The sequence below is a fragment of the Nicotiana sylvestris genome, chromosome 10 (genome assembly GCF_000393655.2).
Source record: "Nicotiana sylvestris chromosome 10, ASM39365v2, whole genome shotgun sequence".
Lineage (NCBI taxonomy): Eukaryota > Viridiplantae > Streptophyta > Magnoliopsida > Solanales > Solanaceae > Nicotiana > Nicotiana sylvestris.
Window position 1 is genome coordinate 104057426 of NC_091066.1, and position 27304 is coordinate 104084729.

Here is a 27304-nt window from a genome sequence, read left to right on the forward strand (position 1 = left end):
TACTCTGAAAGTCTAGTATAAGTGGAATTCCGGGAACTCGATACCTCTTTGTCATGCAACGACCTGTTATTTCGGCAGCCAAGGATCATAATACTAATCTTTAGTATGGTTTAAAGACATGTTATGCTGTTATTAGTTAATTTGGGATTAGTTATCATAGTATTATTTCTTATTGACTATTTAGTATGTTGAATTAATTATGGAATTATCAATTTTACTGCTTATCCTGAGATTACTATTCCACCATCTGACAAGTACTAATAAATTATTTCGATACTATATTTAATTTTGGGATAACTTATTCCAAAATTAGTAACTAAACAAGGAACAAGGTACTAAATTTTTAACCAGCATTATTTTTGCTTAATCATGGTACCAAACTACCCCTAAAAGATATTTTAACCAAAAAAGATTCGCCATAATGTCACTTACCTCGTAAATTGCACGTCGATGTGTGTGTTTCCATTTTCTCTATTTTCTCTCGCACGTTTCACGTTGACGTTCCAAGGTGTAATCAGTCCCCTAGCGGTCTTGGACTGTGTTTTTGAATCCCCCAAGTCAGTCTTTCTGTTCGTGGTTTTGATCTGCGGTCTGCTTTCTGCTATTCAATGTCGGTGAGTACCTTAACCATTTATTCGCTGCTGTTTTTTCCTTATATAGTTCTTTTTATGTTTGTAAATCACCTTTTTTTCCTACATTTGTGACCGTCTGTTCTATTTGATCCAATCAAGTGTGTTTTGTTTTTTTAATTGTGTTTGAGCGAGAGGTCATTCGCTGTGTGCTGCACTAGATTTCCCTTTTTTCTTTTTGGCTGTTTGTTGAGTTAACCTTCAATCTTTTCCTGGTTGTTTTCTCTCTCTGCTGTGTGATACCCTAACACATGGGTTTTAGCTACTGCCTAACAGTACTGTTGAACAACTAATATTAGTTGTTGCTTCCAAATATTGGTCTCTACGATGATCTGCGAATGACCTCCCAAGATCTCTATTCTAATGCACACGAGTTTTTCGGTTGGTTCTGGGGTTGGGCCACTAGCACGACCCTCACAAATCAACAAAGTCAACATATGTCCGTGATGGACCGGATGAACTAGTGCCCTTTCGACATTCAAGTTAGTAATGTTCATTATTAGATAATCAAGGCAGGTAAGATAAAAATACTGCTCAAAATAGAAACAAAAGTCTTGCACTAATGTATTCAAGGGCTGTCCCCGGCCCTCTTTCCCCTTTTTGGTCATGGAGGAGTTCGGAGTTCCCCTTTTATACTTGTTCGAGGCTATAGAATGGCTGCTCCGGGTTGATCACTTGGTCACTCTTCCACAGCTGTACGTAGGAAGTTATCTCTTTTCCAAAAGAAACAAGTATGGGATTACTCATTCTTTCTGCTTGTCATAGGCTGCCAACTGTAGTTGATGAAAGTGTGAGACATGGAGGGTGATTTTGCTCCGCCTAGATGGTGTGCATGCAGAGGGAGTTTCAGTGTACTAGGAGACCGACCATGCACTCTGCTTTTGCTTATGTTCCTCCATCCTGAAAGGTTGAACTAGATGCTTGTTCCTAAGCCTCGACTTCTTTGTATGTTCAGTCTCTGACCTTTTCGGGAAAAGAAAATCTTTGACCTACATGTCCATATACCAACAAGTAGCCAGCTCCTCTTCGCGTTGGCAACAGACCAGTCGCGTTCGCGATGCACCATCTCCCAGACGTGAAGGCCAATAGCCTTCCAGCCGTGGCTTCGCGTTCGCGAAGAGGAACCAGTTCCTCCATCGCGTTTGCGGGGCCCTCCTCGCATTCGCGAAGAGCAATATCTCAGACTCCTATCCAGCCTTCTTCGCGATCGCGGGACAACCTTCGCCATCACGAAGCACACCAACACACCAGCAATTTCAGCCAACTTCAACTTTGCTCTGGGTGGTCCGAAACTCACCCGAGCCACCCGGGCTCCCCTCCAAATGTACCAATAAGTCCATAAACATACTACAGACCTACTCGAAGTCTCGTAACACTTAAAATAACATCGGAACCAAGAATCCCACCTCAAAATCAAATTAATCAACTTCTAAACTTCAAACTCATTTCAACCAATTCCGAATGCGATGAACGATACTTAGACAACTCGGAATGGTGCCAAATTTTGCGCACAAGTCAAAAATCACAATACGAACCTATTCCAAGGCTTGGAATCCCAAACAGACATTGATAGCACTAAAGTCTACTTCAAATCAAATTTAGAAAACTCTAAAACTTTCAAGACGCCAACATTCAACAATAAGCGCCGAAACGCTCCTGGTCCACCTGAAACTCGATCCAAGCATGCGCGCAAGTCCAAAATCATCGTACGAACCTATTGAGACCTTCAAATCTAGTAGCGAAGTTAGGAATTTTCCCAAGGGTATTCAAATTTGAAATAAGTGAAAAAATTTCCGACAAAGGGTGTTCAATATGTGTTATATACCTTTAAAACATAATATTTTACCTATATACATAGTGTAATTTTCTGATAAAGGGTGGTCAGTTGACCACCCTTATGAACATGTGACTTCGTCACTGTTCAAATCCCGATTCCGAGATCGTTTACTTAAAGTGTTGACTCAAGTCAAACTTGGTCACCATAGGCCACTATTATGAAACTAAGTGTTCCGAATTTAACCCGAACCCTTCCAAAGCCAAACCAACCATCCCCGCTAGTCATAAACAGTAAAAGCACATACGATAAGTCTTAAATAGGGGAACGATGCTCTAGAAAGTAAAAGGACATGGCGTGCCGTTACATTTGCGCATCTTCAATTCCTGATGCTCTAGCCACATCGCCCCAAGTTAAGTTATCATCTCCCTCAAATACCAATTCATCCTCTGCTTCAAAACTTACCCCCATTTCTCCAACCAACCACTCATTACTATGATCACTATAATCCAATGAGATTGGATCGATGATATTCCGCAAGTCAAAGTGAGTACTTAGAGCACAATTATACTTGACATACACTAGATCATGCAATCTTTTATGCTCTAATCTATTCCTCTTCTTGCTATGGATCTGCACATGAATTATTTTACTTACTGTTAGTAACATTGTAAGTTTGTATTAATTAACCAAATAAATTAAAATAAGGAATAGTTATATGTAGCCCACATGTTCAAACACACTCTAATTACGCTCGCAACCAGTTGAACCAACGGTTAAGCTCAAGATTCTAATTGCTAATTTTGGAGATGAGGGGCTGAATTTCCATATAGATTCCACCATTTAGCTGAAAAAGATATAAGTAACTTAGTGTAAGTAAATATTGTACGTGAAGCCTTGAATGGTTATTTGTAATTGAATTTTCATGTACCTGGAGACCTCGTTGCTCTTGATCTTTTTGCCATTGGAAGTCCAAATTGCCCCTAAGCTCTTGTATATAACGGTAATTCAGATACATTCGTATCTTGAATTTCAATACACGGAACCAATTTCTGAATACAAGCATATAGTCCATTTATTCTCTTTACAATTCTCAATGGCTGGATCTTGATAGAATACTCTGGATTCAAATAATGTCCGCCTGCATGTAATGGTCAAGTGGCATTCCCATCTTTGATCAATGATCTCAAAAATATCTTTGTACTTTCTAGACTTCTCCTCAAATGATTTTGTGATGGCTTCTTTAGCTCTAAGAGGTCCCATTATCTTCAATATGTTAACAACTTGATTCCAAAATGCAGGCATTAATATAGTATGAGTTGTAACTTTTCCCTGTGGTTTTCTTGGCCATTTACTATTTACCCATGTAATCATGGTTTGCAAATTTAGTCTTTTGATTATGTAGCCTTTGCAAAGTTAGAAAACTCGTGGCAAATCGAGTAATTCCGTATTTCACCAATTTTTTTCTCTTTGTGAAGTCTCTCATCATATTAATGACTCATGTATGACCATAGATGATATCAACAACTGCAATTGCTTTTTTGAGAGTTATACTTCTCTTAATGACTGGAAGCTTGCTTATGTCTTCTACAATAAGATCTATACAATGAGTTGCACAAGGCATCCAGTATATGTGTTTTCTCTTTGTTGTAGGAGTTGGCCTAAAATAAAAAGAGAATACTTAATTATATTATATAGTAACATATATGAGAAATCAGAACTTGAGTATTCTTAAAGTAAATACTTACCAACCAATATAAAGTTGCTGCCAATATCACTACAACTTAAACTACATTTTGCTTCAACACGCTCCACATATCTATCAAGTAGCTCACATTGTTTCTCTCTAGTTTTGTTAAATGAAGATGCATCAATGAACTCCATAAACATTGTACTACATGGAGAATTCACCAAAAAGTTTATTAATGTTCTTTGCTTCCTATCTGTCCATCCATCTGCCATAATGGAACATCCATGCTTTACCCATTCTTCTCTATGTCTATTTAAAAGTTCATTAGTCAACTCTACCTCCTTATTTAGTAATGGAACCCTTAATTCATGTTAACTTGGAAGCTTCAAATTTGGTCCATACCTTTCAATAGCATCAATAGCCTCCTTAAAGCTTTTCAGATGAGCAACATTGAATGGTATGCCAGCATCGTAAAAGAAATGAGCAACTTTTTGGATAGTCATTGCTCTTGCTTTTTTGTCATATGAATCTTTGATACATGTCTGCCTAAGTTGCCCTTGACCTTGCAAATATACACCCATAGGGCCTTTTCCTTTACCCTTAGCTAATTTCTTACTAAGTCCACCAGGAAGGGTTCCCCCCTTCCCCCCCACCTTTTCTTTTAGGAATGATTTCATCCTCTTCATAAACATCTTAATAATCAGACTCATCATGTTTAAGATACTCTATAGCAGAAATATCTTTCCTTAATTTTTTTTCTCTCCATGGAAGCTTTCAATTCTTCCCGAGCTTCCGGAGGACATCAGGTACACTTTGTTGTATTTTTGAAATTTCCAACTAGATGTTGTTTTGCCCGATTTATACCGTAGTTGTTTACCCGCAAAAATTACTAGTAACTCTCGTGGTATTATTGGGATCATTCAAGTGATTATATTTCCAATTGGGATCCTTTCGATTACCACGGGATAAATCCTCTGCCATTTTGTTTCTAATATAAATCAAAGATATAAAGTTAAGTTAATTGTCATAGCATAATCAGCTTTGGAAATATGCTAATTATATTTTCTAAATAAACAGTAAGCACTTGTTTCAATCTATAATTCTGTAAATTATAATCTATAATTGTACTTTGTACTTTGTACTTTGTTTTTTTTTAAAAAAAATATGTATGTTGCCTTAATCTAAGGTGAAAAGTGAAATTTGGTTTATGTTCTTCGATATTTGAGGTTGCTTTCACGTGTTAGTCCTATTTTATATAATGGTTGGTTGATTTGACACATTAAAATGTTAATTTAACATTTAAATACATTACTAATACAATTTAAAGTAATAGTAGCAAAATTAGTTTCATACAGAAAATATCATACAAAGTTTAAAATTTGGAAAACTAGATGAATTTGAATTGTTAAAACTTGTGAAAGTCATATAGAAATTTTATTAGTGCATGAAATGATACATTTAGGACATCGTAGAGTGAAAAAAGTGTCATATAAGCTGGTTCATGATCTAAAGAGCACACTGCTAGCATTTCAAGTATTCTCGGGTTTCAGGATAAATCAGAAGAAGTGTCAAATTATTCCTATTGGATAATATCTAACATTTGACAAATGATTTTTTTGTATGTCTGGATCCTTTATGGCGGCTTAATTGAGACTACATCTGGGTGCAATGCGTAAAAACTTTGTTGCATGAAGTTGAGTGATTAACAGAGTCGAAAAGAGGTTATCAGGGTGGTGAATGATTTTTGTTGGAAGCCGGAATGAGATTGATTAAGAGCACCGTGTCTAGGAATAAGACCTATCAAATTTTTAATGTTCGTAGTAATGACAGGTAAAAAGTTTGAGGATACTAAATAGAGATTTTCTGTGGAACTCGAGATGGCAAGGTGTAAAAGTCACTATGTTGTCAATTGGGATAAGTCACTTCTCCTTTGATGATGAGAGACTTAGGGACAAGAGTTTGAGGGGATGTTCAGCAGAGTTCTATAAGGAATGTGAATTGGAAGTTTGGAGTAGTAGATCAAGTGCTGTGGAGAACGATCTAGTTCCACAAATATGGAGTTTAAATGGGGTAGGATGACCAAACAAATAGCCTAGCTGTACGGTATAGCACTATGGAGGAGCATAATGAATGCTTAGGATGATTTCTATAGGAATGTCCCATTTGTACAGAGACTACCCTGAGTTTTTGGGAACAAAGATGGTCAATTGATGTTCATTTCCATTATTTTTATCATCAGCAGTGGCTCAGATATACAAGGAACAAGGAGAAATTTTGGATCTAAATTATAGAAGAAAAATGTAGGACTTGGAAATGAAGGATCGTAAGATATTGCTCGGGCTGTTATGTTAAGCTTGAAATCTCATTCATAGGCAGATATGGATGGATATGGGAAGGGTGGAAGGATGGCATTTTCACGGTGAGGTCATATTATTTTTGAACTTGAAAAATTATAACATATTGCTGAAAGGGAAACTCATCATTTGGATCCTGAAAAAAACTTCCTTCTTCACCTTTACAACGGCATGGGGAGCCATCTTACCAGCGATGAACTTGAGGGGAGAAAAAGGAAAATCTACATAGTTAGTGCTTCATGTGTAAGTAATGAGGAGCAGATGTCATTGTCCTCGTTGCAGATGGATTATGCTTCCGGGATGAAAATTCAGATGGAAAGGCATATAAAGAGAGCATGAGAAGCATCTCCGCTAGTGTTAATGTGGACAACATGGAAAGAGAGAAACATGGTAGCATTTGATGGAGTAAAAAACTGTATTATACAGATTAGTGCAATATTTTCTTTTGATCACCTTTGATATCCTTGCTGGCTTGGCTTTTACGTAAAAGAATTTATTTCATTTTTTTAGATTATACATTCTTGAATACACACTGTTTGCCGGTGGTTTAACAGATCTCATGGGAAATGCCAAGTTTGCTACATCACGTCTATGCTTAATAATTTTTTTAGATTATACTTGTATACACTCTGTTCTTATATCACTCTTGCACTCATTTAGACAATTGGACTATTCTAATCTTGCCCCAACATAGACAAGGCACAGGAAAGGTGTCGTTAAGGAATCAAGGTTTGTGAATCAACTTGATTCAGTTGCTTCTATGAAGGAGTTTTATGAAATTTCACACTAATATAATGATAATAGTGTATCCATTCTGTAAATAGTTTATACGTGATATTGTACTCTAACTTCCATTTTATCAATAAGTGAAAATTCCAGCTTATATGAGATTTTACGCAAAAGACAAAAAGAAGGAGATAGAAGAAAGAAGTCGCTTTGTCTTGTGTTCTCAAGTCATGCTAATCCTTTTAATTGTTTGTCGTGACAGGTTACAACTGTGAGAGTCAGCAATGTTTCTTTTGGTGCTTCACAACAAGACATCAAGGAGTTCTTTTCATTTTCTGGGGATATAGAGTTTGTTGAGATGAGAAGGTAAGTGTTTGTTGTAGCAAGTGTTTTCTTCTTTTTTGGATTTGTTTTGAGCACTAAGCTTATTTTATTTAGATTTAGTTTGATCTTCGGATAATAAAGAAATAAGAAGAAAGAAATCTGCATATGAGAATTTAAAAGCAGCCATTGTAATGGTAACTGATCGATGATTAATATTATTGCCTCATTCAAGTTACTTTTATATTCTTTCTCTAGTGAGGACGAGCTGTCTCAAGTTGCTTATGTCATGTTCAAGGATCCTCAGGGTGCAGAGACTGCAGTTCTTCTTTCAGTATGTTTACTTTCATCGGCCTTTTCGCAGCTGTAAATCTTTATCATATTGTTAATAAATTTCTTCCAAGTATAACTTTATTTGATTATGCAATCCCTCTTTTTATTTTTATTATTTTTTTAGTTTTTTTCTCCCTATATTTTATCCCCTTATTTAGTCCGCCAGGGTTGTTAAAAGGAGTCGGGATAACTTTGTTATTAAAGTTCAAATTACTCTATGTTTCCTGGATGCTGTTATTCCTGGTTTGTCTAGAAATGGGAAGGAAAGAGAACAGTTGTATATATGAGCACACAAGTTTAAATTGTCTCCTTTTCTTTGTTCCATCTGAAGTCTTATGGTAGTGATAGGATGAAGTTGCTGAATTTGAACACAGTTTAATTGTTGTTTGTTTATACATATTAGTTTAATAAGCTTATTTGGGATTTCTAGGGAGCTACAATTGTTGGCCAGTCCATCACAGTAGCCCTTGATCCTGAGTACCAGCTTCCGCCTACTGCTTCAGTGCTACCTACAGTATGTATATTTCAATACTTACGGCATTGTTTCTTGTTTTATCCATCACATGGTTGTCCATAGCAGGTTTGTACCTTTTTTATTTCTGCAGGCAACTGAAATAAAAAATGTAGCTGGAGCTGGATCTGCTATTCAAAAGGCAGAAGATGTTGTGAGCAGCATGTTAGCAAAGGGCTTTATCTTGGGCAAGGATGCAGTTAACAAGGCCAAAGCATTCGACGACAAACACCAGTTCACGTCGACTGCCTCAGCCAAAGTTGCTTCTTTAGACCAAAAAATTGGCCTTAGCGAGAAAATCACTACAGGAGCAACCGTTGTGAATGAAAAAGTGAAAGAAATTGACCAGAAGTTCCAGGTTTCTGAAAAGACAAAATCAGCAATTGCAGCTGCTGAGCAGACAGTTAACAATGCTGGAACTGTCATCATGAAGAACAGATATGTTTTGACTGGAACATCATGGGTAACTGGTGCTTTCAATCGGGTCACCAAGGCTGCAGCTGAAGTTGGCCAGAAGACGAAGGAAAGATTGGCGGAAGACCCTGCAGGCAATTCAGCTGATGCTCAAGTACACGTCTCCTCAGAATCTCCAAAAGCTGCACCAAACGAGGAACCTACCAGGGCCCTTTCGCCTAAGGGCTTAATCTTTTAGCTTGCCTAAAAATATTTCTTAATAACTGGTGCACAATTTCACTTGTTTGATTTGAAGTTTAGCCTGTTATTATGTATGGTTAGGTGCGCTAGTTATACAAGGACATTGTTTAATCTGGGAATTGGAACCTTGAATATTCTTGCTGGGCCATCCGAGTCCATGTCAAAAGTTGAATCTTGTTACCGTCCCTCCACTTGGGAGAAAATTGTTAGAATTTGGCTTTTGGGAGTAGCCAGCCGCCTGAAATTGTGATGCAACAATTCTACGGACAAACGCATTAGTTGATTAGACTGGCCATTTCTGAGTCTGTAGACGGGGATAAGTAAAGGATAGTTGCAGCTAGGGGTGGCAAAATAGTTAAATGAAAACAGTTAACCATCCATATTATCCATTAAAAATGGGTTGGATAATGAACTTTTTAAAAACGGGTCAAATATGGATAAAGAATCATAGTATCCATTTAAAAAATGGATACCTAATGGATTTAACTTTTACATATGTAAAGCCTCAAATTGAGGGTTTTTCAAGTTTGGGAGACTGGGAACTCTCCCAAAAATAATCATATTCAAGAAATCATAGATTATATAGTTACCCATATTATTCGCCGGTTAACCGCTTTTTTATCCATATTAAATATGGGCCGGATCGGATAATTTATCCGTTTTTTAATTACCCGTTTTGATCCGTCCCATATTCGACCCGACCCGCCCGTTTGCCACCCCTAGTTACACAACCTATGATGATCAGTATGAATTACACTTTGGAGGGGATACATCTGTTTGATCTTCCCAAAATATTTCAATTTCATAATGAATACTCCCTCCGCTCCAAAAAATTTTGATACCTTTTACTATTTTATTAATTGGAAGCATTTATAGTCACATAAATGCTATGCAGGTTTTAGAAAGCAAGTTTTAAAATTTTTACAGTCACATAAGTGATATATGACTTATTTAAGGCTACATATTTTAAAAGTCTTTCCGAGCCGACGGAAGCCGGAATGGAAGTGAGGCTTGACTCTCAAGTCATTCCTAAGAGGGGTAGTTTCAAGTACCTTGGGTCAGTTATTCAGGAGATCGGGGAGATCGACAAGGATGTCACACACCGTATAGGGGTGGGGTGGATGAAGTGGAGGTTAGCGACGGGAGTCTTGTGTGACAAGAAAGTGCCACCGTTACTAAAAGGTAAGTTTTATAGAGCAGTGGTTAGGCCTGCTATGTTGTATGGGACCGAGGGTTGGCCGGTTAAGGACTCACACATCCAGAAGATGAAAGTAGCAGAGATGAGATGCTGAGATGGATGTGCGGGCATACAAGAATGGATAGGATTAGGAATGAAGATATTCGAGAGAAGGTGGGCGTGACTCCCATAGAGGATAAGATGCCGGAAGCAAGACTCAGATGGTTCGGACACATTCAGAGGAAGAGCACTGATGCACCAGTGAGGAGGTGTGAGCGACTGGCCGTGGTGGGCACGAGGAGAGGTAGATGGAGATCTAAGAAGTATTGGGGAGAGGTGATCAGGCAGGACATGACACGACTTAGGATTACTGAGGACATGGCCCTTGACAGGGAATTGTGGAGGTTGAGCATTAAGGTTGTAGGTTAGGGGCAAGTTGTGAATATTTCTACAGCGCACTAGAGTGAGACTAGCCAGTTAGGAGTTAGTCTTAGGATGCTACTGATCAGCTACTGATGCAGGGCTTTATCTGTTGGATATTAGTATACTTTCCATCCTTTTCGTATTTCCTATATTTCTTATATTGCTGTTATTTTGTTATTTTATGTTATTTTATTATGAGTCTATTGATAGTACTAATATATCGTCTCTTGTTGCTCTCTTGAGCCGAGGGTCTCCTGGAAACAGCCTCTCTACCCCTCGGGATAGGGGTAAGGTCTGCGTACATATTACCCTCTCCAGACCCCACTTGTGGGATTATATTAGGATGTTATTGTTGTATTTTAAAAGTCTTTCTTTTCTTTATTAAAGTTTGTGTCAAGTCAAATATTACTAGGATTTTTTTGAGATGGAAGGAGTATTAACAATTGGTGTTGAAATTCGCTTTATCTGCTTCGTATTGATCAATCTTAGTAAGCGAGAGTGATTTAACTCATGATCTATTGGCCACCAAACTGTCTAGAAAATTATGAATTTTTTGTGCCACATATTTAAAAGCGAGTAGAAATAGTTTCACTGGACAGTAATGGTTAGATGATCACTAAAGTTGAGCTTGTAATATTACGATTCCTTTTTTTATTATCTTTTCCATTCGTAACTCATTAGAGCTGTCAATATGGGTTGGGTCAAGCTTACCCAGTACGTGTGATTTAGCAATTGATGGGCTGAGCTAACCCACCATTTTAATGGGCATTATAATAGTCAGCCCACCCCAGCCCTATGTGAGCCGCGGGCCCCACGGGCCAGCCCATCATTTTTTAAAATATAGTTTTATATTTTTTCTTTAAGTTCTAACCTAAAAAAGATAAATATTTAAAAATTAAAAAAACTTATTGGAAAAATTTCACAAAACTTAATAACTTTTTATATTGTTCCAATATATGATAAACACTAAAAAAGTAAAAGACAACACTAATATTTCATTCATTAAAAGTCAAAACCCAAAACAAACTATTCAAGAGAACGTGCATGATGCTTACGGGATATCCAACACATCATCTTCATCAAACACATTTGAATCCTCTTGTGAGAATGTTGTGTTAATATATTCACTTTCATCTACATCTACAATTCATATGCAATATTAATTAGTTAAATATTAAGAATAATTAAATTTTTAAAAATAATTATTGTTTTAAGACTTTTATCTTTTAATATGATGAGCTTAATAAACTTTAAGCTTGGATACTTTTCCTAATATTTTTTGTGTCGTATAATTTTTATATTTTATATATTTCAAATACATATTTTTATTAAGTCCACGGGCCGACCCAGCCTCAGTCAAGCCTCACGGGCCACAGACTTACTCGGGCCGGGCTTAAAAGCCTCATTTATAAATGGGCTCCAAAAATTCTAGCCCAACCCCTGACTCATCAAACTACACACTTTCGGGAAAAAATATATTTATGGATGGAATTGGTTGAAGATCGTTTGAGAAGGAAAGTTAAAAAAGATGGTTGACCTTTGATATAATGTGAGTAAACAACTACTATTAGACAACAATGTAAATCTCAAAATATATACTCAAATTACATTTTGATCATCGCATTGCAATTTTGTTTTTAAGAAAATTTTAATGTAAGAAAAAAGTAACCGTCAATGTGGTTTTAAATTTTAATAATAATAATAATAATAATAATAATAATAATAATAATAATAATAATAATAATAATAATAATAACAACAACAATAACAATAACAATAACATGTACGCTTCTACTTATCCGCAAAAGAACAATTGGATTACGAGATGGTAAACCTTCTTCTGGAAATCTCCTTTCGTCTTGAGGCGATTCATGAATTTAGAATAGGTGGATTTATAAGGAGTGCGAGTACATTTTTAATATGTATACATAATTCGAGTCTAAAGCAACAAGTTCAGCTGTACTCATAAATCCCTCCTTACTTTAGTAGTACTTTTTTTCATCTATTCAGTTTAATCTGCACACTTTTTTTTTATCAAGAATTCTAAGATTTGATGAAAGTGAGTCTATGCCGTGCTCACACGAGTAAAATAAGATGAAGACTTCGTTATATATATATATATATATATATATATATATATATATATGAGCACTCTCATATAACTAATACTAAGTTTGTGATGCACATAGTAAAATCTTCACAGAAATGGTTATTTATTTAATTCTGCAGGCTGAAGCAAGGGATGGTTAAGGGAGTAAAAAAAAGGGTGGCAATATAAGCGTAAAAGAGTATGGATTGGAAATTCAACATTTTCCTCTGAATTGCAGAAGTAATAATGATGGCACAAAAAGACAAAGCCAATCAGCTTACTAGGAATGAATTTGATTGGACTGACACAATGAAAGAGTGGCCCGTGCCGTACGTATATCATCCATCCAAGGAAGAATTTGAAGAAATGAAATAACAATCTCTGGATGTATGTATATATTTTTGTTTCTCCGGGACCGGGAGTATATATCTTGTGCTAATTCAGTCAGTCTGTTTTAGGTTGTCTATGTACTTCCATTCCAGCTGAAAAGAGCAGAAGGGTTTTAAGTTGCAACCTCTACGACTTGCTGGAAAATAACATCCGGCCGGTAGTGGATAATCTCGAGTGAAATACCATTTCCTGTCAAGTAATTCAATTTTTAAAAATTGTTCAGAACCCATGTTATTTAGCATGTTTGCTTGGCATGTGGAGGATCACTACCTCTATAGGCTACTCATAAAATCAACCTTCCTTCCTGAAATGGGGAAGGAGAAAGAGGAAGGACTAGCTATTCGATTAATTTACCTTTTATTACCCCGTCTGCTCTCTTGTTCATATATTGATTTTTAGAGATGATGATGTTTCATCATTCAATTTCTTTCTTCTATATTTGCTTCACTTTCTCTTTTTCAGCATCAGTGTGGGGCACCCAAAACTTGGTTCAGCAGTTTGAGAATGTCCTTCAGCATCATGTTTATAATGAGGAAATCCCATCAATGGATGGACAAAATGGGATTTTTAATTCTCTTCTAAAGAAAACAACAAATGTGATGTTCCTGTTTATAAGGCTGTGCAAATGCCGGGGGAGTTTGTCATTAACTGTTGTGAGGCTGTAAATTTTGCAATTGGTGAATGGTTTCCATTCGGGCTGAAGCTAGTGAACGTTATGCAATCGATGCCAATTATTCCTTTTGAAAAGCTTCTCTGCGCAGAACCGATGCTTCTTTCAAAGTCTTCTTCAATCAACACACCTAATTCCTCAGCTGACTTGGTCTCTGTTCGTTGTGTAAAGATTTCATTTTCCTTTCTATTGAGATCATATCACCGTGCTCGCTCACTACTAGAAAATTGCCAAATTTCGTCCACCAAAACCGATCGAAATCGATCGGAATTAAAGGAAAAGCGACCGATTTCCAATCGCTTTTAATTCGTCGGAAAAATAATGGTCGCTAAGGTGTTGCGACCAAAGGCGGTCGCAATTTTCCGACCGAAATCGGTCGATTAACTCAACGCTTTGACTGACAACAAAATTTAAACATACCGACCGAAGTCGGTCGGTATTATTCAAATTATTTTTTATTTATTTTTCAAAATAGCGACCGACATCGGTCGGAATTATAAATGTATAATAATTTTGAGTTTCTTTGTAAATTGTAACAAACCGACCGAAATCGGTTGGTATGATAAAAAATAAATAATTAAATCGGTCGGAAATTTCAAATATCTAGAGATTGAAATTGAAATTACCGGCCGACTTCGGTGTGAAATTTTGAATTTCTAGGTATTAATATGATATTTCCGACCGAAATCGATCGGTTTTCTGGGTAAAAACCTGGCAGAATATGCCTGCTTTTAAGCTACACCACCTGCCAATTACAACCAATATCCATCATATAATGGCAGATTACATTGTTGTCATTCAACCACAATTAACCAACAACAACAACAATTAACCTACAACAACTGCAACAATAAGTAACCAACAACAACCCTAATAACAACCACAACCACAACAATAATAACAATGCCTACCACAACAGCAACTATACAATGTCCAACAACAAAATAATATCAACAATACAATCATTATTCAAAACTATTCCCAACTAAATATTCACAAGTTCAAGACTTTGTTTAGTAATACACACTATTCAATGAGTGTTTTGTATTGCATCATCTCCATCTTTATTACTAGAAGCTTCATCGTCGGTATGGTTCGAAGGATCACGACGAGAAGAATTAGTATCTGGGGAAGGCTCACGAGACTGGGGAATGGGAAAAGCACCACTGGCAAAAAGATTGGTCAACTGACTTTAAAGAAGATTAAATTTGTTGGTCCCTCTTTTCTAGCTGAACTTGAAGGGTACCAAATTGTTCATCTCACTTTTGTTCTCTAGCCTTTATCTCTTCAAGCTCTGCTATTAGCTTTGCGATCTTCTTCTCCAAAGATGAGAGAGTCGACCTATCAATTGCCTCGCCTTGGGCGGAAGTCCTATACCTTGCAATCCAGCCCTATAGCACCGAAATGATGTCTCTGGAAGGCTATATGCTATTCCCTTTTTAGGACCACCAACAACATCCAACCACATCCTCTGTGCTTCTTCGTCTGAAAGGGGTGGTCACTCGCCTTGCTCATTCGGTGGCAAGCTTTGAGTGTACTCCTCCTCATTAATCTTGTAGCGACTCTTTATTCAGAAGATAAAAAATTATTAGCTATATAATAGTATAAACATTAATTTCAATTTATATTAGTTATGAAACTTACATATGCAGTCTCCGCCCGATCTTCGACCCATCTAGATGGATCTGCCGGTGCCTTCTTCTTCCAGATGTGAGTCTCCATGAAGAACACATCATGAGTCATCTTCCTCCCATATTTTTTTTCTACAAATATAATAAAATATGTTAACTAAATTAAAATATATAAATATAGTTTGATAAAAATAGATGTAAATATTTTAAGGAATTACCAATAGCCTCCTCGCAGTCCCCATGCTCCTTGCACTCACATAGTGAAATGAGCCACCCTTCTCAGAGGCTCGGACCTTCTTTCCCTATTCACTCCTCTTCTCGAATTTTTCGGTGGTTCACTGCCTCAGTAGATCCTCCCATAAATACGGCAGAACCCATGAAGGCTTCTTGCTCTCCTTTCGACTAGAGCAGAAGGAATACTTTGGTCTGATAGTCCTGCACATTATCATATTAGATGATCACATTAAAGAAAATAACAAGAATAAATCAAGGTTTGATCATTACCTCTCGAATGGATACATCCACCTGCATTGAACCGACCCTCCAAGTCACGCCTCGTGTACAAGGTGAATTGGAAGGTGTTCCATCACCTCAAATAAACCACATGGAAAAATCCTTTCCAGCTTATTACTGATTATAGGAATATTTCAATTCATTTGAAATAGGTTTTCTTCCCTAAATGTGGTAGAACATAAGTTTTTGAAGAACAAACTTATCTCTGTGATGGATTTTCATATATATATATGGACACATAGTATTTTTACCACCATCAAGCTATAATCAGTGGGCAGGCCCCTATTGGGCAACCTCTGATCTTATGGTAAGTTATATACCGAGCCTACTGTGGCCGAGCGCCTATGAGCGAGTCCAAAATGGCCAAAATACCGAGTATAGCATGGCCGAGTGCCTATGAGCAAGCCTTATGGCCAAGTAGTTACATGTACCGCACCTTATACGAGCATGCAAATATTTTACTTACTATATTGAGAGAGTGGATTTAGTATCAGTAGGTAAGAATATCTTTAGATCATCTTTGACACCTAGTTACTTTCAGTTATTATATTATCATTTAAGTCTCAGCTTTCAATTATTCTATTTCCTTACATACTCGGTACAGTATTTCATACTGATGTCCCTTTTGCTGGGTATACTGCATTTCATGTCTGCAGGTTCAGATAGACAGACGATTAGACCTCCTTAGTAGGTGATCTCTGAGTTCAGCTTAATCGCTAAGCTCCACGTCATTCGAAGTTGCTGGGTCTAAGGTTTTGAGTACATATTTTTGTGTATATATATATATATATATATATATATATGGGTAGGCCGAGGTTCTGTTCCGACCACAATACAACCATCAGTAGAGGCTTGTAGACATATCATGTTAGTCCGTGCAATATGTTGGCCTTGTAGGACTGTACGTATATTCTTTTGGTTTGTCAGTAGCAGTTATGGCAGCCTCGTTGATCTTGATTAGTATTTTCAGCTTGTAGGTAGGCCTTATTGGCCTAAGTTGAGGGATACCCCTCTAGAGTTCATAGTTACAAAGTGGTACACTCGGGTCAAGTATGGCACCAGGTGCCGGCCACACCTCCCCTGGTTTGGAGCATGATAAGACCGCACCTCGGATGTAACGACCCGGTCGGTCGTTTCATGAGTTACCGCTTTGTTTCCCCCATTTTTGCTTTTTATTGCCTTGTTCAGCTGTATTTTTGTGTTATTGGGTTGGTTGGCTAAGGTTCGGAGAGGTTTTGGTAAGGTTTGAGACACTTAGTCTCTTTTGAGTAAGCTTAAGTTGAAAAAGTCAACCGAATGTTGACTTATGTGATAAAGGGCCCGGATGTGTGTTCTGATGGTTCAGATAGCTTCGGGAGGTGATTTGGGACTTAGAAGCATGACCGGAATGTGTTTTGGAGGTCCGGAGTAGATTTAGGCTTGAATTGGCGAAATTGGAATTTTGGCGTTTTCCGGTTGATAGGTGAGATTTTGATATCAGGGTCGGAATGGAATTCCAGGAGTTTTAGTAGGTCCGTTGTGTCATTTGGGATGTGTGTGCAAAATTTTAGGTCATTCGGACGTGGTTTGATAGACTTTTTGATCAAAAGCGGAATTTGGAAGATTTTGGAATTCTTAGGCTTGAATCCGATGCAAATTTGGTGTTTTGATGTTGTTTTGAGCATTTCGAAGGTTGGAACAAGTTTAAATGATGTTATGGGATATGTTGGCATGTTTGGTTGAGGTCTCGAGGGCCTCAGGTGAGTTTCAGGTGGTTAAACGGATCATTTCAAGTTGAGAAAAATTGCAGAATATCTGTTGTGAGTGTTACAGACTTTTGACCTTCGCGTTCGCGAGTGGACTCTCACGTTCGCGAAGGGTTAGGATGTGAGGTTGGAAGATTTTTCTTCGCGTTCACGAAGGAGGTCCCGCGTGAGTTTCGGGTGGTTAAACGGATCATTTCAAGTTGAGAAAAATTGCAGAAAATCTGTTGTAAGTGTTGTAGACTTTTGGCCTTCACGTTCGTGAGTGGGCTCTTGCGTTCGCGAAGGGTCAGGATGTGAGGTTGGAAGATTTTCCTTCGCGTTCGCGAAGGAGGTCCCACGTTCGTGAAGGGGTCATTGAGCTACGCGTTCGCGAGAGGGAAGCCACATTCGCGATAGGCTGGGAAGCTGAGCCTTCGCGTTCGTGAGACGGGAGCCACGTTCGCGAAGAAGGAAAAATTGGTCAACTCAAATTTGTGCTTCGCGAACGCGAGGCGTTGACCGCGTTCACGATGAAGGATTTTTAAATGCTGGGCAGAATGTTTAAAAGACCCATTTCCGCGATTTTGAGCCTAAGCTCCTCCATTTTTGGGCGATTTTGAAGCTATTTGAAGGGGATTGAAGAGGGAATCAAGGGGGAACACTTGGAGGTAAGATTTATGGACTTAATACTCAATCCTAATGTGATTTCTACCTAATTAATCATGGAATTTGTAGAATTTAAGCTTAAATATTGAAGAACTAGGGCTTGTAATTGGAGACCTAGAATTTGGGATTTGAGGGGGCCATTTGTGGTTGGATTTTGGTGCTTTTGATATGAATGAACTCGGGGAGTGATAAGGAGTCTATTGATGTAATTTTTATCGGATTCCGAGACGTGGGACCAGGGGTCGGGTTTGACCAATTTCGGGATTTGTGTTGTAATTTGATTTCTTTCGAGTGGGCTTTGTTCCCTCAGCATATTTTGATGGTTTTGCATTGATTTTGGTTAGATTTGGAGCATCCGGAGGCCGATTCGAGAGGCAAAGGCATCACGGGATAGAGTTTGGACCGGATAGAGGTGAGTAATGATTGTAAATGTTGTCCTGAGGGTATGAAACCCCAAATTTCACATCGTTGTGCTATATTGAGGTGACACACATGCTAGATGACGAGCGTGGGGTCATGCACCGTTGGGGATTGTGACTTAGTCCATCCCATATGACTATTTTACCGCGTATTTGATTGAAAACTGTTTGTTATCATCATGTTTGGGGCTGAATGCCATATTTGGGCCTCATGCCAAATGTTTGGACCCTTAGGAGATATTTACTGCTATTTTCTCACTGTTTTGATTTTATATCTGTACTCAGTCATGCTATATTCTACTGCTTTCATAACTCAGCCATGTTTACTCTGTTTTAACATCTTAAATGATATTTTGGGCTGAACATTATATTTTTACTGTGTCCGAGTGGCTTTTAGAGATTTCTGACTGAGTAGGGCCGAGGGCCTGTGTTGTGAGGTTATTATAGGATCGGGCTGCACGCCGCAACAATGTTGCACTGATTTATGATTATAAGGCCGAGGGCCTGAGTTGTTATGCCACGAGGTGGCTTGATATGAGGCCAAGAGCCTATTTGATTATACCACGAGATGGCTTGATATTGTGCTTGGGCCGTAATGGGCCCCTCCCGGAGTCTGTACACCCCCAGTGAGTGCGAGTACCTAGTTCGTGATATGATATAGACCGAGGGGCTGATGTTGTTCCATGTTATTGCCCGAGAGGATGATATGAGTGATTGTGAGATAGCCCGAGGGGCTGATTCTTTTGGTATATTGCCCGAGGGGCTGGTTTTATGTGTTTATCTTTTTTCACTGCTTTTCATTCACTTGCTTAATTGCTAAAAGATGATTAAAAGAAGCTTATATTGAACTAAGGTGTTTTTCATAAGTTTCTCACTGTTTTACTACACTGTATTGGTTTTACACAGCTTCTTTATAGCATTTTGCTGTGTTTTACATGCTTTCTTATCTCTCATATGCTTTTACTTTTATTACTCACCGAGTTGGAGTACTCACATTACTCCCTACACCATGTGTGCAAATTCAGGAGCTTCAGGTCCCGCTAGCGAGTGTTGATTGCTTCCAGCAGGCGGTTCGGAGATCATTAGGTAGCTGCTCGGCATTCGCAGCCCAGTGTTTCTCCCTCTTATCTTTATTTTTCCTTCTACTGGATTCTATAATAGAGTGTGTAGTCCTTTTTCTATACTCTTAGACTTATGTTAGATGCTCATGACTGGTGGCACCCTGATGTCAGGCTCCGTTTATTCCGCAAATGTTCTATTTCACTTTTATTTTGGGATTATTAGTATGTTAATGACTTAAATTGTGTTATTTTAATTGTTTGAAATGAATTGGGAGTTGTGTCGGCTGGCCTTGTTTCACGATAGGTGCCATCACGATCGGGTCCAGATTTAGGGTCGTGACAAGTTGGTATCAGAGCCTAGGTTACATAGGTGTCACGAGTCATGAGTAGGTTTAGTAGAGTCTCGCGGATCGGTACGGAGACGTCTGTATTTATCCTTGAGAGGCTGTAGAACCTTTCGGAAAAACTTTATATTCTTGAGATTCTTGTCGTGCGAATTTGTTGATCCGAGTACTAAACTTCTGTTATTCTATTCTCTCATAGATGGTAAGGACACGAGCGACCAGTCAGGATGGACGATCACCAGTACCACCAGCCGTGGTCCGTAGATGCCGAGGATGCGGTCGAGGCCATAATAGGGGCAAGGATGTGGACCACACAACATCTAGGGCAACACCTACAGATCCAGCAGCCGCCCTAGTTCAGGATCAGGTCCCAGTTGTGGACGCTCCAGCAGCACCAGCTCAGGCACCATCTATGCCCATTGTGATTTCGGGTCTTCAGAAGGCCTTGGCTCAGATTCTATGAGTATGCACTGGCCTAGCTCTGGCGGTCTCAGTTACTACAGTCGCAGCTACTTCTCAGACTAGGGAAGGCACTTAGACTCCCGCCGCTCCACACCTGAGTAGGTCGTGCTGGGACTTCAGACACTGGGGGCACATCTAGCCCAGCAAGTTGCAACTGCTCAGGACTATGTAGCTCCTGCCATGCCAGAGGATGAGCATCACAGGTTGGAGAGATTTGGTAGACTTCAGCCTCTGCCTTTCAGTGGTGCAGAGGGCGAGGATGCCCAGGGTTTCTTAGACAAGTGTTAGAGGATTCTTCGTACAACAGGTATTTTGGAGACCAACGGGGTCGCTTTCACTACTTTTCAGTTCTCTGGAGCTGACTTCACTTGGTGGGAGGCTTATGAGAGGCGTAGGCCTGTTGATGCAGCACCCCTTACCTGACAACAATTCTCCATTCTCTTTTTGGAGAAGCATGTGCCACAGTCTCGCTGAGAGGAGCTGCGCAGGTAGTTCGAGTGGTTGCGTCAGGGAGAGATGGCTGTGATGCAGTATGAGATGAGGTTCTCGGAGTTAGCTTGTCATACTATTTGGTTTGTTCCTACAGAGAGAGAGAAAGAGGGGATTAGGAGGTTCGTTGATGGCCTCACTTATCAGCTTCGTATTCTCATGACTAGGAAAGGGTGTCTGGTGCTACTTTTGAGGAGGTTGTTGACATTGCTCATGAGATTGAGTTAGTTCGTCGCCAGGAGCAAGATGAGAGGGAGGCCAAGTGGCCTCGGGGATCTGGTAGTTATGGTGGTGCTCCTTCAAGAGGTCAGTTTTAGCACGGCAGAGGCCGTCCATTCAGGCATGCCCAGCTAGCTCACCCAGGTTATCGTGAGGCGTTAAGGGCCAGTCATCACTTAGTGCACTTCCAGCTCAGAGTTCATCCCGTGCTCCATCAGTTCAGGGCTCTTCTATGCCAGGTGCATCTGCGAGTCATTCCGGTGCTAGGGGTTCCCTTCAGTCCCCGTCTCCAGCACCCGGGAGTTGCTATGAGTGTGGAGAGATGGGTCATATATGGAGGCAGTGTCCTCATTGTCTTAGGGGTTCATCTCAGTAGAGGGGTTAGCCATCAGCTTCAACTCTAGTTACTTTACCACCACCCACCCACTCAGCTAGGGTTGGAGGTCAGTCAACTAGGGGTCGCCCTAGAGGGGGAGGTCGATCAGGTGGTGTTCATGCTCGTTTCTATGCACTTCCAGCTAGACCCGATGCTATTGCTTCAGACGCCGTGATCACAGGTATTGCCTCAATCTGCCACAGAGATGCCTCTATATTATTTGATCCTGGTTCCACTTATTCTTATGTGTCATCATAATTTGCTCGTTATTTGGATACACCCCGTGAGTCTCTTGTTTTATCTGTTCGTGTATCTACTCCGGTGGGCGATACTGTTATTGTAAATCGTGTGTACCGGTCATGTGTGGTGACTATTGGGGGTCTAGAGACCCGAGTGGATCTTTTGTTGTTATGTATGGTAGACTTTGATGTTATATTGAGCATGGATTGGAAATCTCCGTGTCGTGCTATTTTGGACTATCATGCTAAGACAGTGACATTGGCTATGCCGAGTGTGCCACAAATTGAGTGGCGAGGTTCGACTGATTATGTTCCCAGTATGATAATTTCATTCTTAAAGGCCCAACGTATGGTTGGGAAGGGTTGTCTTTCATATTTAGCCTTTGTGAGGGATGTCGGTGCAGAGACTCCTAGCATTGATTTTGTCCCACTTGTGAGGGAATTTCCCGATGTGTTTCCTGCGGACCTTCCAAGCATGCCACCGGATAGAGATATTGATTTGGGTATTGATTTGGTGCCGGGCACTCAGCCCATTTCTCTTCCACCGTATCATATGGCACTAGCAGAGTTGAAGGAATTAAAGGAGAAACTTCAGGAACTCCTTGATAAGGGGTTCATTCGGCCTATTGTGTCGCCTTGGGGTGCGCCGGTTCTATTTATGAAGAAGAAGGATGGCACTATAAGGATGTGCATTGATTACAAGCAGTTGAACAAAGTAACAATTAAGAACAAGTATCCTTTGCCTCGCATTGATGATTTATTTGACAAGCTTCAGGGAGCGAGGGTGTTCTCCAAGATTGATCTCCGTTCAGGTTATCACCAGTTGAAGATCAGGGACTTGGATATTCTTAAGACGGCTTTCAGGACCCAATATGGTCATTATGAGTTCTTGGTGATGTCTTTTGGGCTGACCAATGCCCCAGTAACGTTCATGTATTTGATGAACAACGTTTTTTGGCCTTATCTCGACTCGTTTGTCATAGTTTTCATTGATGATATTCTGGTGTATTCGCGTAGTCAGAAGGAGCACGCGGAGCATTTGAGAGTTGTGTTGCAGAGGTTGAAGGAGGAGAAGCTTTATTCAAAGTTCTCTAAGTGTGAGTTTTGGCTCAGTTCAATGGCTTTCTTGGGGCACGTGGTGTCCAGTGAGGGTATTCAGGTTGATCCAAAGAAGATTGAGGCGGTTCAGAGTTGGCCAGACCGTCCTCAGCCACATATGTTCACAACTTTCTTGGTTTGGCAGGTTATTACCGCCGGTTTGTTCAGGGATTCTCATCTATCGCATCGCCCTTGACTAATTTGACTCAAAAGGGTGCTCTATTCAGGTGGTCGGATGAGTGTGAGGAGATCTTTCAGAAGCTCAAGACAACCTTGACCACAACTCCAATATTAGTTTTGCCATCAGTTTCAGGTTCATATACATGTATTGTGATGCTTCAAGAGTTGGTATTGGGTGTATATTGATGCAGGAGGGTAGAGTTATTGCTTATGCTTCTCGTCAGCTGAAGCCCCATGAGAAGAACTACCCTATTCATGATTTGGAGTTGGCTGCCATTGTTCACGCGTTGAAGATTTGGAGGCATTATTTGTATGGTGTGTCTTGTGAGGTGTTTACTGATCATTGTAGCCTCCAACACTTGTTCAAGCAGAAGGATCTCAATTTGAGGCAGCGAAGATGGTTGGAGTTGCTAAAGGATTATGATATTACTATTTTGTACCATCCAGAGAAGGCCAATGTGGTGGCCGATGCTTTGAGTCGGAAGGCGGTGAGTATGGGGAGTTTGGCATATATTCCAGTTGGGGAGAGACCTCTTGCAGTTGATGTTTAGGCCCTGGCCAATCGGTTTGTGAGGTTAGATATTTTGGAGCCCAGTCGGGTATTGGCTTGTATGATTTCTCGGTCTTCCTTATATGATCACATTAGAGAGCGCCAGTATGATGATCCTCATTTTCTTGTCCTTAAGGATAAAGTTCAGCATGATGATGCCAGAGATATGACCATTGGTGATGATGGGGTGTTGAGAATATAGGGCCGGTTATGCGTGCCCAATGTAGATGGGCTTCGGGAGTTGATTCTAGAGGAGGCCCATAGCTCGCGGTATTCCATTCATCCGGGTGCCGTGAAGATGTATCAGGATCTGAGACAACATTATTGGTGGAGGAAATGAAGAAGGACATTGTGGGATTTGTAGCTCGGCGTCTCAATTGTTAGCAGATGAAGTATGAGCATCAGAGACCGGGTGGCTTACTTCAGCAGATGGATATTCCAGAATGGGAGTGGGAGCGGATCACCATGGACTTTGTAGTTGGGCTCCGACGGACTTTGAAGAAGTTTGATGCTATTTGGGTGAATGTGTATCGGCTGACCAAGTTCGCGCACTTCATTCCTATGTGTACTACCTATTCTTCAGAGTGGTTGGTAGAGATCTATATCAGGGAGATTGTTCGTTTGCATGGTGTCCCAATTTCCATCATTTCAGATAGGGGCACTCAGTTTACTTCACAGTTTTGGAGGTCTGTGCAGCGAGGGTTGGGCACTCAGGTTGAGTTGCGCACAATTTTTCACCCTCAGAAGGACGGGCAGTCCGAGCGCTCTATTCAGATATTGAAGGACATGTTGCGTGCTTGTGTCATTGATTTCGAAGGGTCATGGGATCAGTTTCTACCGCTCACAGATTTTGCTTATAACAACAGCTACTAGTCGAGTATTCATATGGCTCCATATCAGTCTTTGTATGGGAGGCGGTGTAGATCTCCAGTTAGTTGGTTTGAGCCGGGTAAGGCTAGATTATTGGGTACAAACTTAGTGCAGGATGCTTTTGACAAGGTGAAGGTGATTCAGGAGAGGCTTCGTGCAGCGCAGTCGAGACAAAAGAGTTAAGCTGACAGGAAGGTTCGGGATATGTTCTACATGGTTGGTGAGAAGGTTCTGTTGAAGGTTTCACCCATGAAGGGTGTATGAGATTTGGGAAGAAAGGTAATTGAGTCCTCAGTTCAGTTGGGCCTTTTGAGGTACTTCGGAGGATTGGAGAGGTGGCTTATGAGATTGCTTTGCCACCCAGCTTGTTGAGTGTGCATCTAGTATTTTATGTTTCTATGCTCCGAAAGTATATTGGGATCTGTCTCATGTTCTAAATTTCAGCACGGTGCAGTTAGATGGTGATTTGACTTATCATGTGGAGCCAGTGGCTATTTTAGAGCGTCAGGTTCGAAAGTTGAGATCAAAGGATATAGTTTCAGTGAAAGTGCAGTGGAGAGGTTGGACCGTGGAGGAGGCTACCTAGGAGACCGAGTGGGATATGCAGAGTAGATATCCTCACCTATTTGAGGCTTCAGGTATGTTTCTTGACCCGTTCGAGGATGAACATTTTTCAAGAGGGGGAGGATGTAACGAACCGGCTGGTCGTTTCATGAGTTACCGCTCCGTTTCCCCCATTAATGCTTCTTATTGCCTTGTTCAACTGTATTTTGTGTTATCGGGTTGGTTGGCTCGGGTTCGGAGAGGTTTTGGTAAGGTTTGAGACACACTTAGTCTCTTTTGAGTAAACTTAAGTTGGAAAAGTCAACCAGATGTTGACTTATATGATAAAGGGCTCGAATGTGAGTTCTGATGGTTCGGATAACTTTGGGAGGTAATTTGGGACTTAGGAGCATGATCGTAATGTGTTTTGGAGGTCCAGAGTAGATTTAGACTTGATTTGGCGAAATTGGAATTTTGGTGTTTTCCAATTGATCGGTGAGATTTTGATATCGGGGTCGGAATGGAATTCCGGGAGTTGCAGTGGGTTCGTTGTATCATTTGGGATGTGTGTGCAAAATTTCAGGTCATTCGGACGTGGTTTGATAGACTTTTTGATCGAAAGAGAAATTTGGAAGATTTTGGAATTCTTAGGCTTGAATCCGATGCAAATTTGGTGTTTTAATGTTGTTTTGAGCGTTCTGAAGGTTGTAACAAGTTTGAATGATGTTATGGGATATGTTGGCATGTTTGGTTGAGGTCCTGAGGGCCTCAGGTGAGTTTCGGATGGTTAAACAGATCATTTCAAGTTGAGAAAAATTGCAGAAAATCTGTTGTGAGTGTTGCAGACTTTTGCCATCGCGTTCGAGAGTGGGCTCTCGCGTTCGCGAAGGGTTAGGATGTGAGGTTGGAAAATTGTCCTTCGCGTTCGCGAAGAAGTTCCCGCGTTCACGAAGGGCGGGGGTCATTGAGCTACGCGTTCGTGAGAGGGAAGCCGCGTCCTCGATGGGCTGGAAAGCTGAGCCTTCGCGTTTGCGAGATGGGAGCCGCGTTCGCGAAGAAGGAAAAATTGGTCAACTAAAATTTGTGCTTCACGAACGCGAGATGTTGATCGTGTTCACAATGAAGGATTTTAAGTGCTGGGCATAATGTTTAGAAGACCCATTTCCGCAATTTTGAGCCTAAATTTCTCCATTTTTGGGCGATTTTGAAGGGGATTGAAGAGGGAATCAAGGGGGAACACTTGGAGGTAAGATTTATGGATTTCATACTCAATCCTAATGTGATTTCTACTTAATTAATCATGGAATTTGTAGACTTTACGCTTAAATATTGAAGAACTAGGGCTTGTAATTGGAGACCTAGAATTTGGGATTTGAGGGGTCGTTTGTGGTTGGATTTTGGTGCTTTTGATATGAATGAACTCGGGGAGTGATAAGGAGTCTATTGATGTAATTTTTATCGGATTCTAAGACATGGGCCCGGGGTCGGGTTTGGCCAATTTCGGGATTTGTGTTGTAATTTGATTTCTTTCGAGTGGGCTTTGTTCCCTCAACATATTTTGATGGTTTTACATTGATTTTGGTTAGATTTGGAGCATCCGGAGCCGATTCGAGAGGCAAAGGCATCGCGGGATAGAGTTTGGACCGTATAGATGTGGTAATGATTGTAAATGTTGTCTTGAGGGTATGAAATCCCTGATTTCACATCGTTTTGCTATATTGAGGTGACACACACGCTAGATGACGATCGTGGGGTCATGCACCGTTGGGGATTGTGACTTAGTCCATCCCGTATGACTGTTTTACCGCGTATTTGATTGAAAACAGTTTGATATCATCATGTTTGGGGCTGAATGCCATATATTTGGGCCTCGTGCCAAATGTTTGGACCCTTAGGGTATTGTTACTGCTATTTCCTCACTGTTTTGATTTTATATATGTACTCAGTCATGCTATATTCTACTGTTTTCATAACTCAGCCATGTTACTTATTTTAACATCTTAAATGATATTTGGGCTGAACATCATATTTTTACTGTGCCCGAGTGGCTTTTCGAGATTTCTGACTGAGTAGGGCTGAGGGCCTGTGTTGTGAGGTTATTATGGGATCGGGCTGCACGCCGCAGCAGTATTACACTGATTTATGAATATAAGGCAGATGGCCTGAGTTGTTTATACCA

General features: G+C 40.1%; 1 protein-coding gene across 1 annotated transcript; it reads left to right on the forward strand.

Annotated features, from left to right (window-relative positions):
• Window positions 1-420: 420 nt before the first annotated feature.
• Window positions 421-9195, forward strand: LOC104225616 (binding partner of ACD11 1-like). The gene is made up of 5 exons (XM_009777460.2): window positions 421-614; window positions 7436-7539; window positions 7753-7828; window positions 8258-8341; window positions 8433-9195. Exons 1-5 carry the CDS (start codon window positions 609-611, stop codon window positions 8988-8990), a joined length of 828 nt encoding a protein of 275 aa, XP_009775762.1. The 5' UTR covers window positions 421-608; the 3' UTR covers window positions 8991-9195.
• The last annotated feature ends 18109 nt before the right edge of the window (window positions 9196-27304 follow it).

What these genes read in the sequence shown, in the direction of transcription:
- LOC104225616 (XM_009777460.2), top strand. An exon ending in AGACTGCAGTTCTTCTTTCA is followed by an intron (nt 7,829 to 8,257) that starts GTATGTTTACTT and finishes TGGGATTTCTAG; the next exon opens with GGAGCTACAATTGTTGGCCA. An exon ending in CTGCTTCAGTGCTACCTACA is followed by an intron (nt 8,342 to 8,432) that starts GTATGTATATTT and finishes TTATTTCTGCAG; the next exon opens with GCAACTGAAATAAAAAATGT.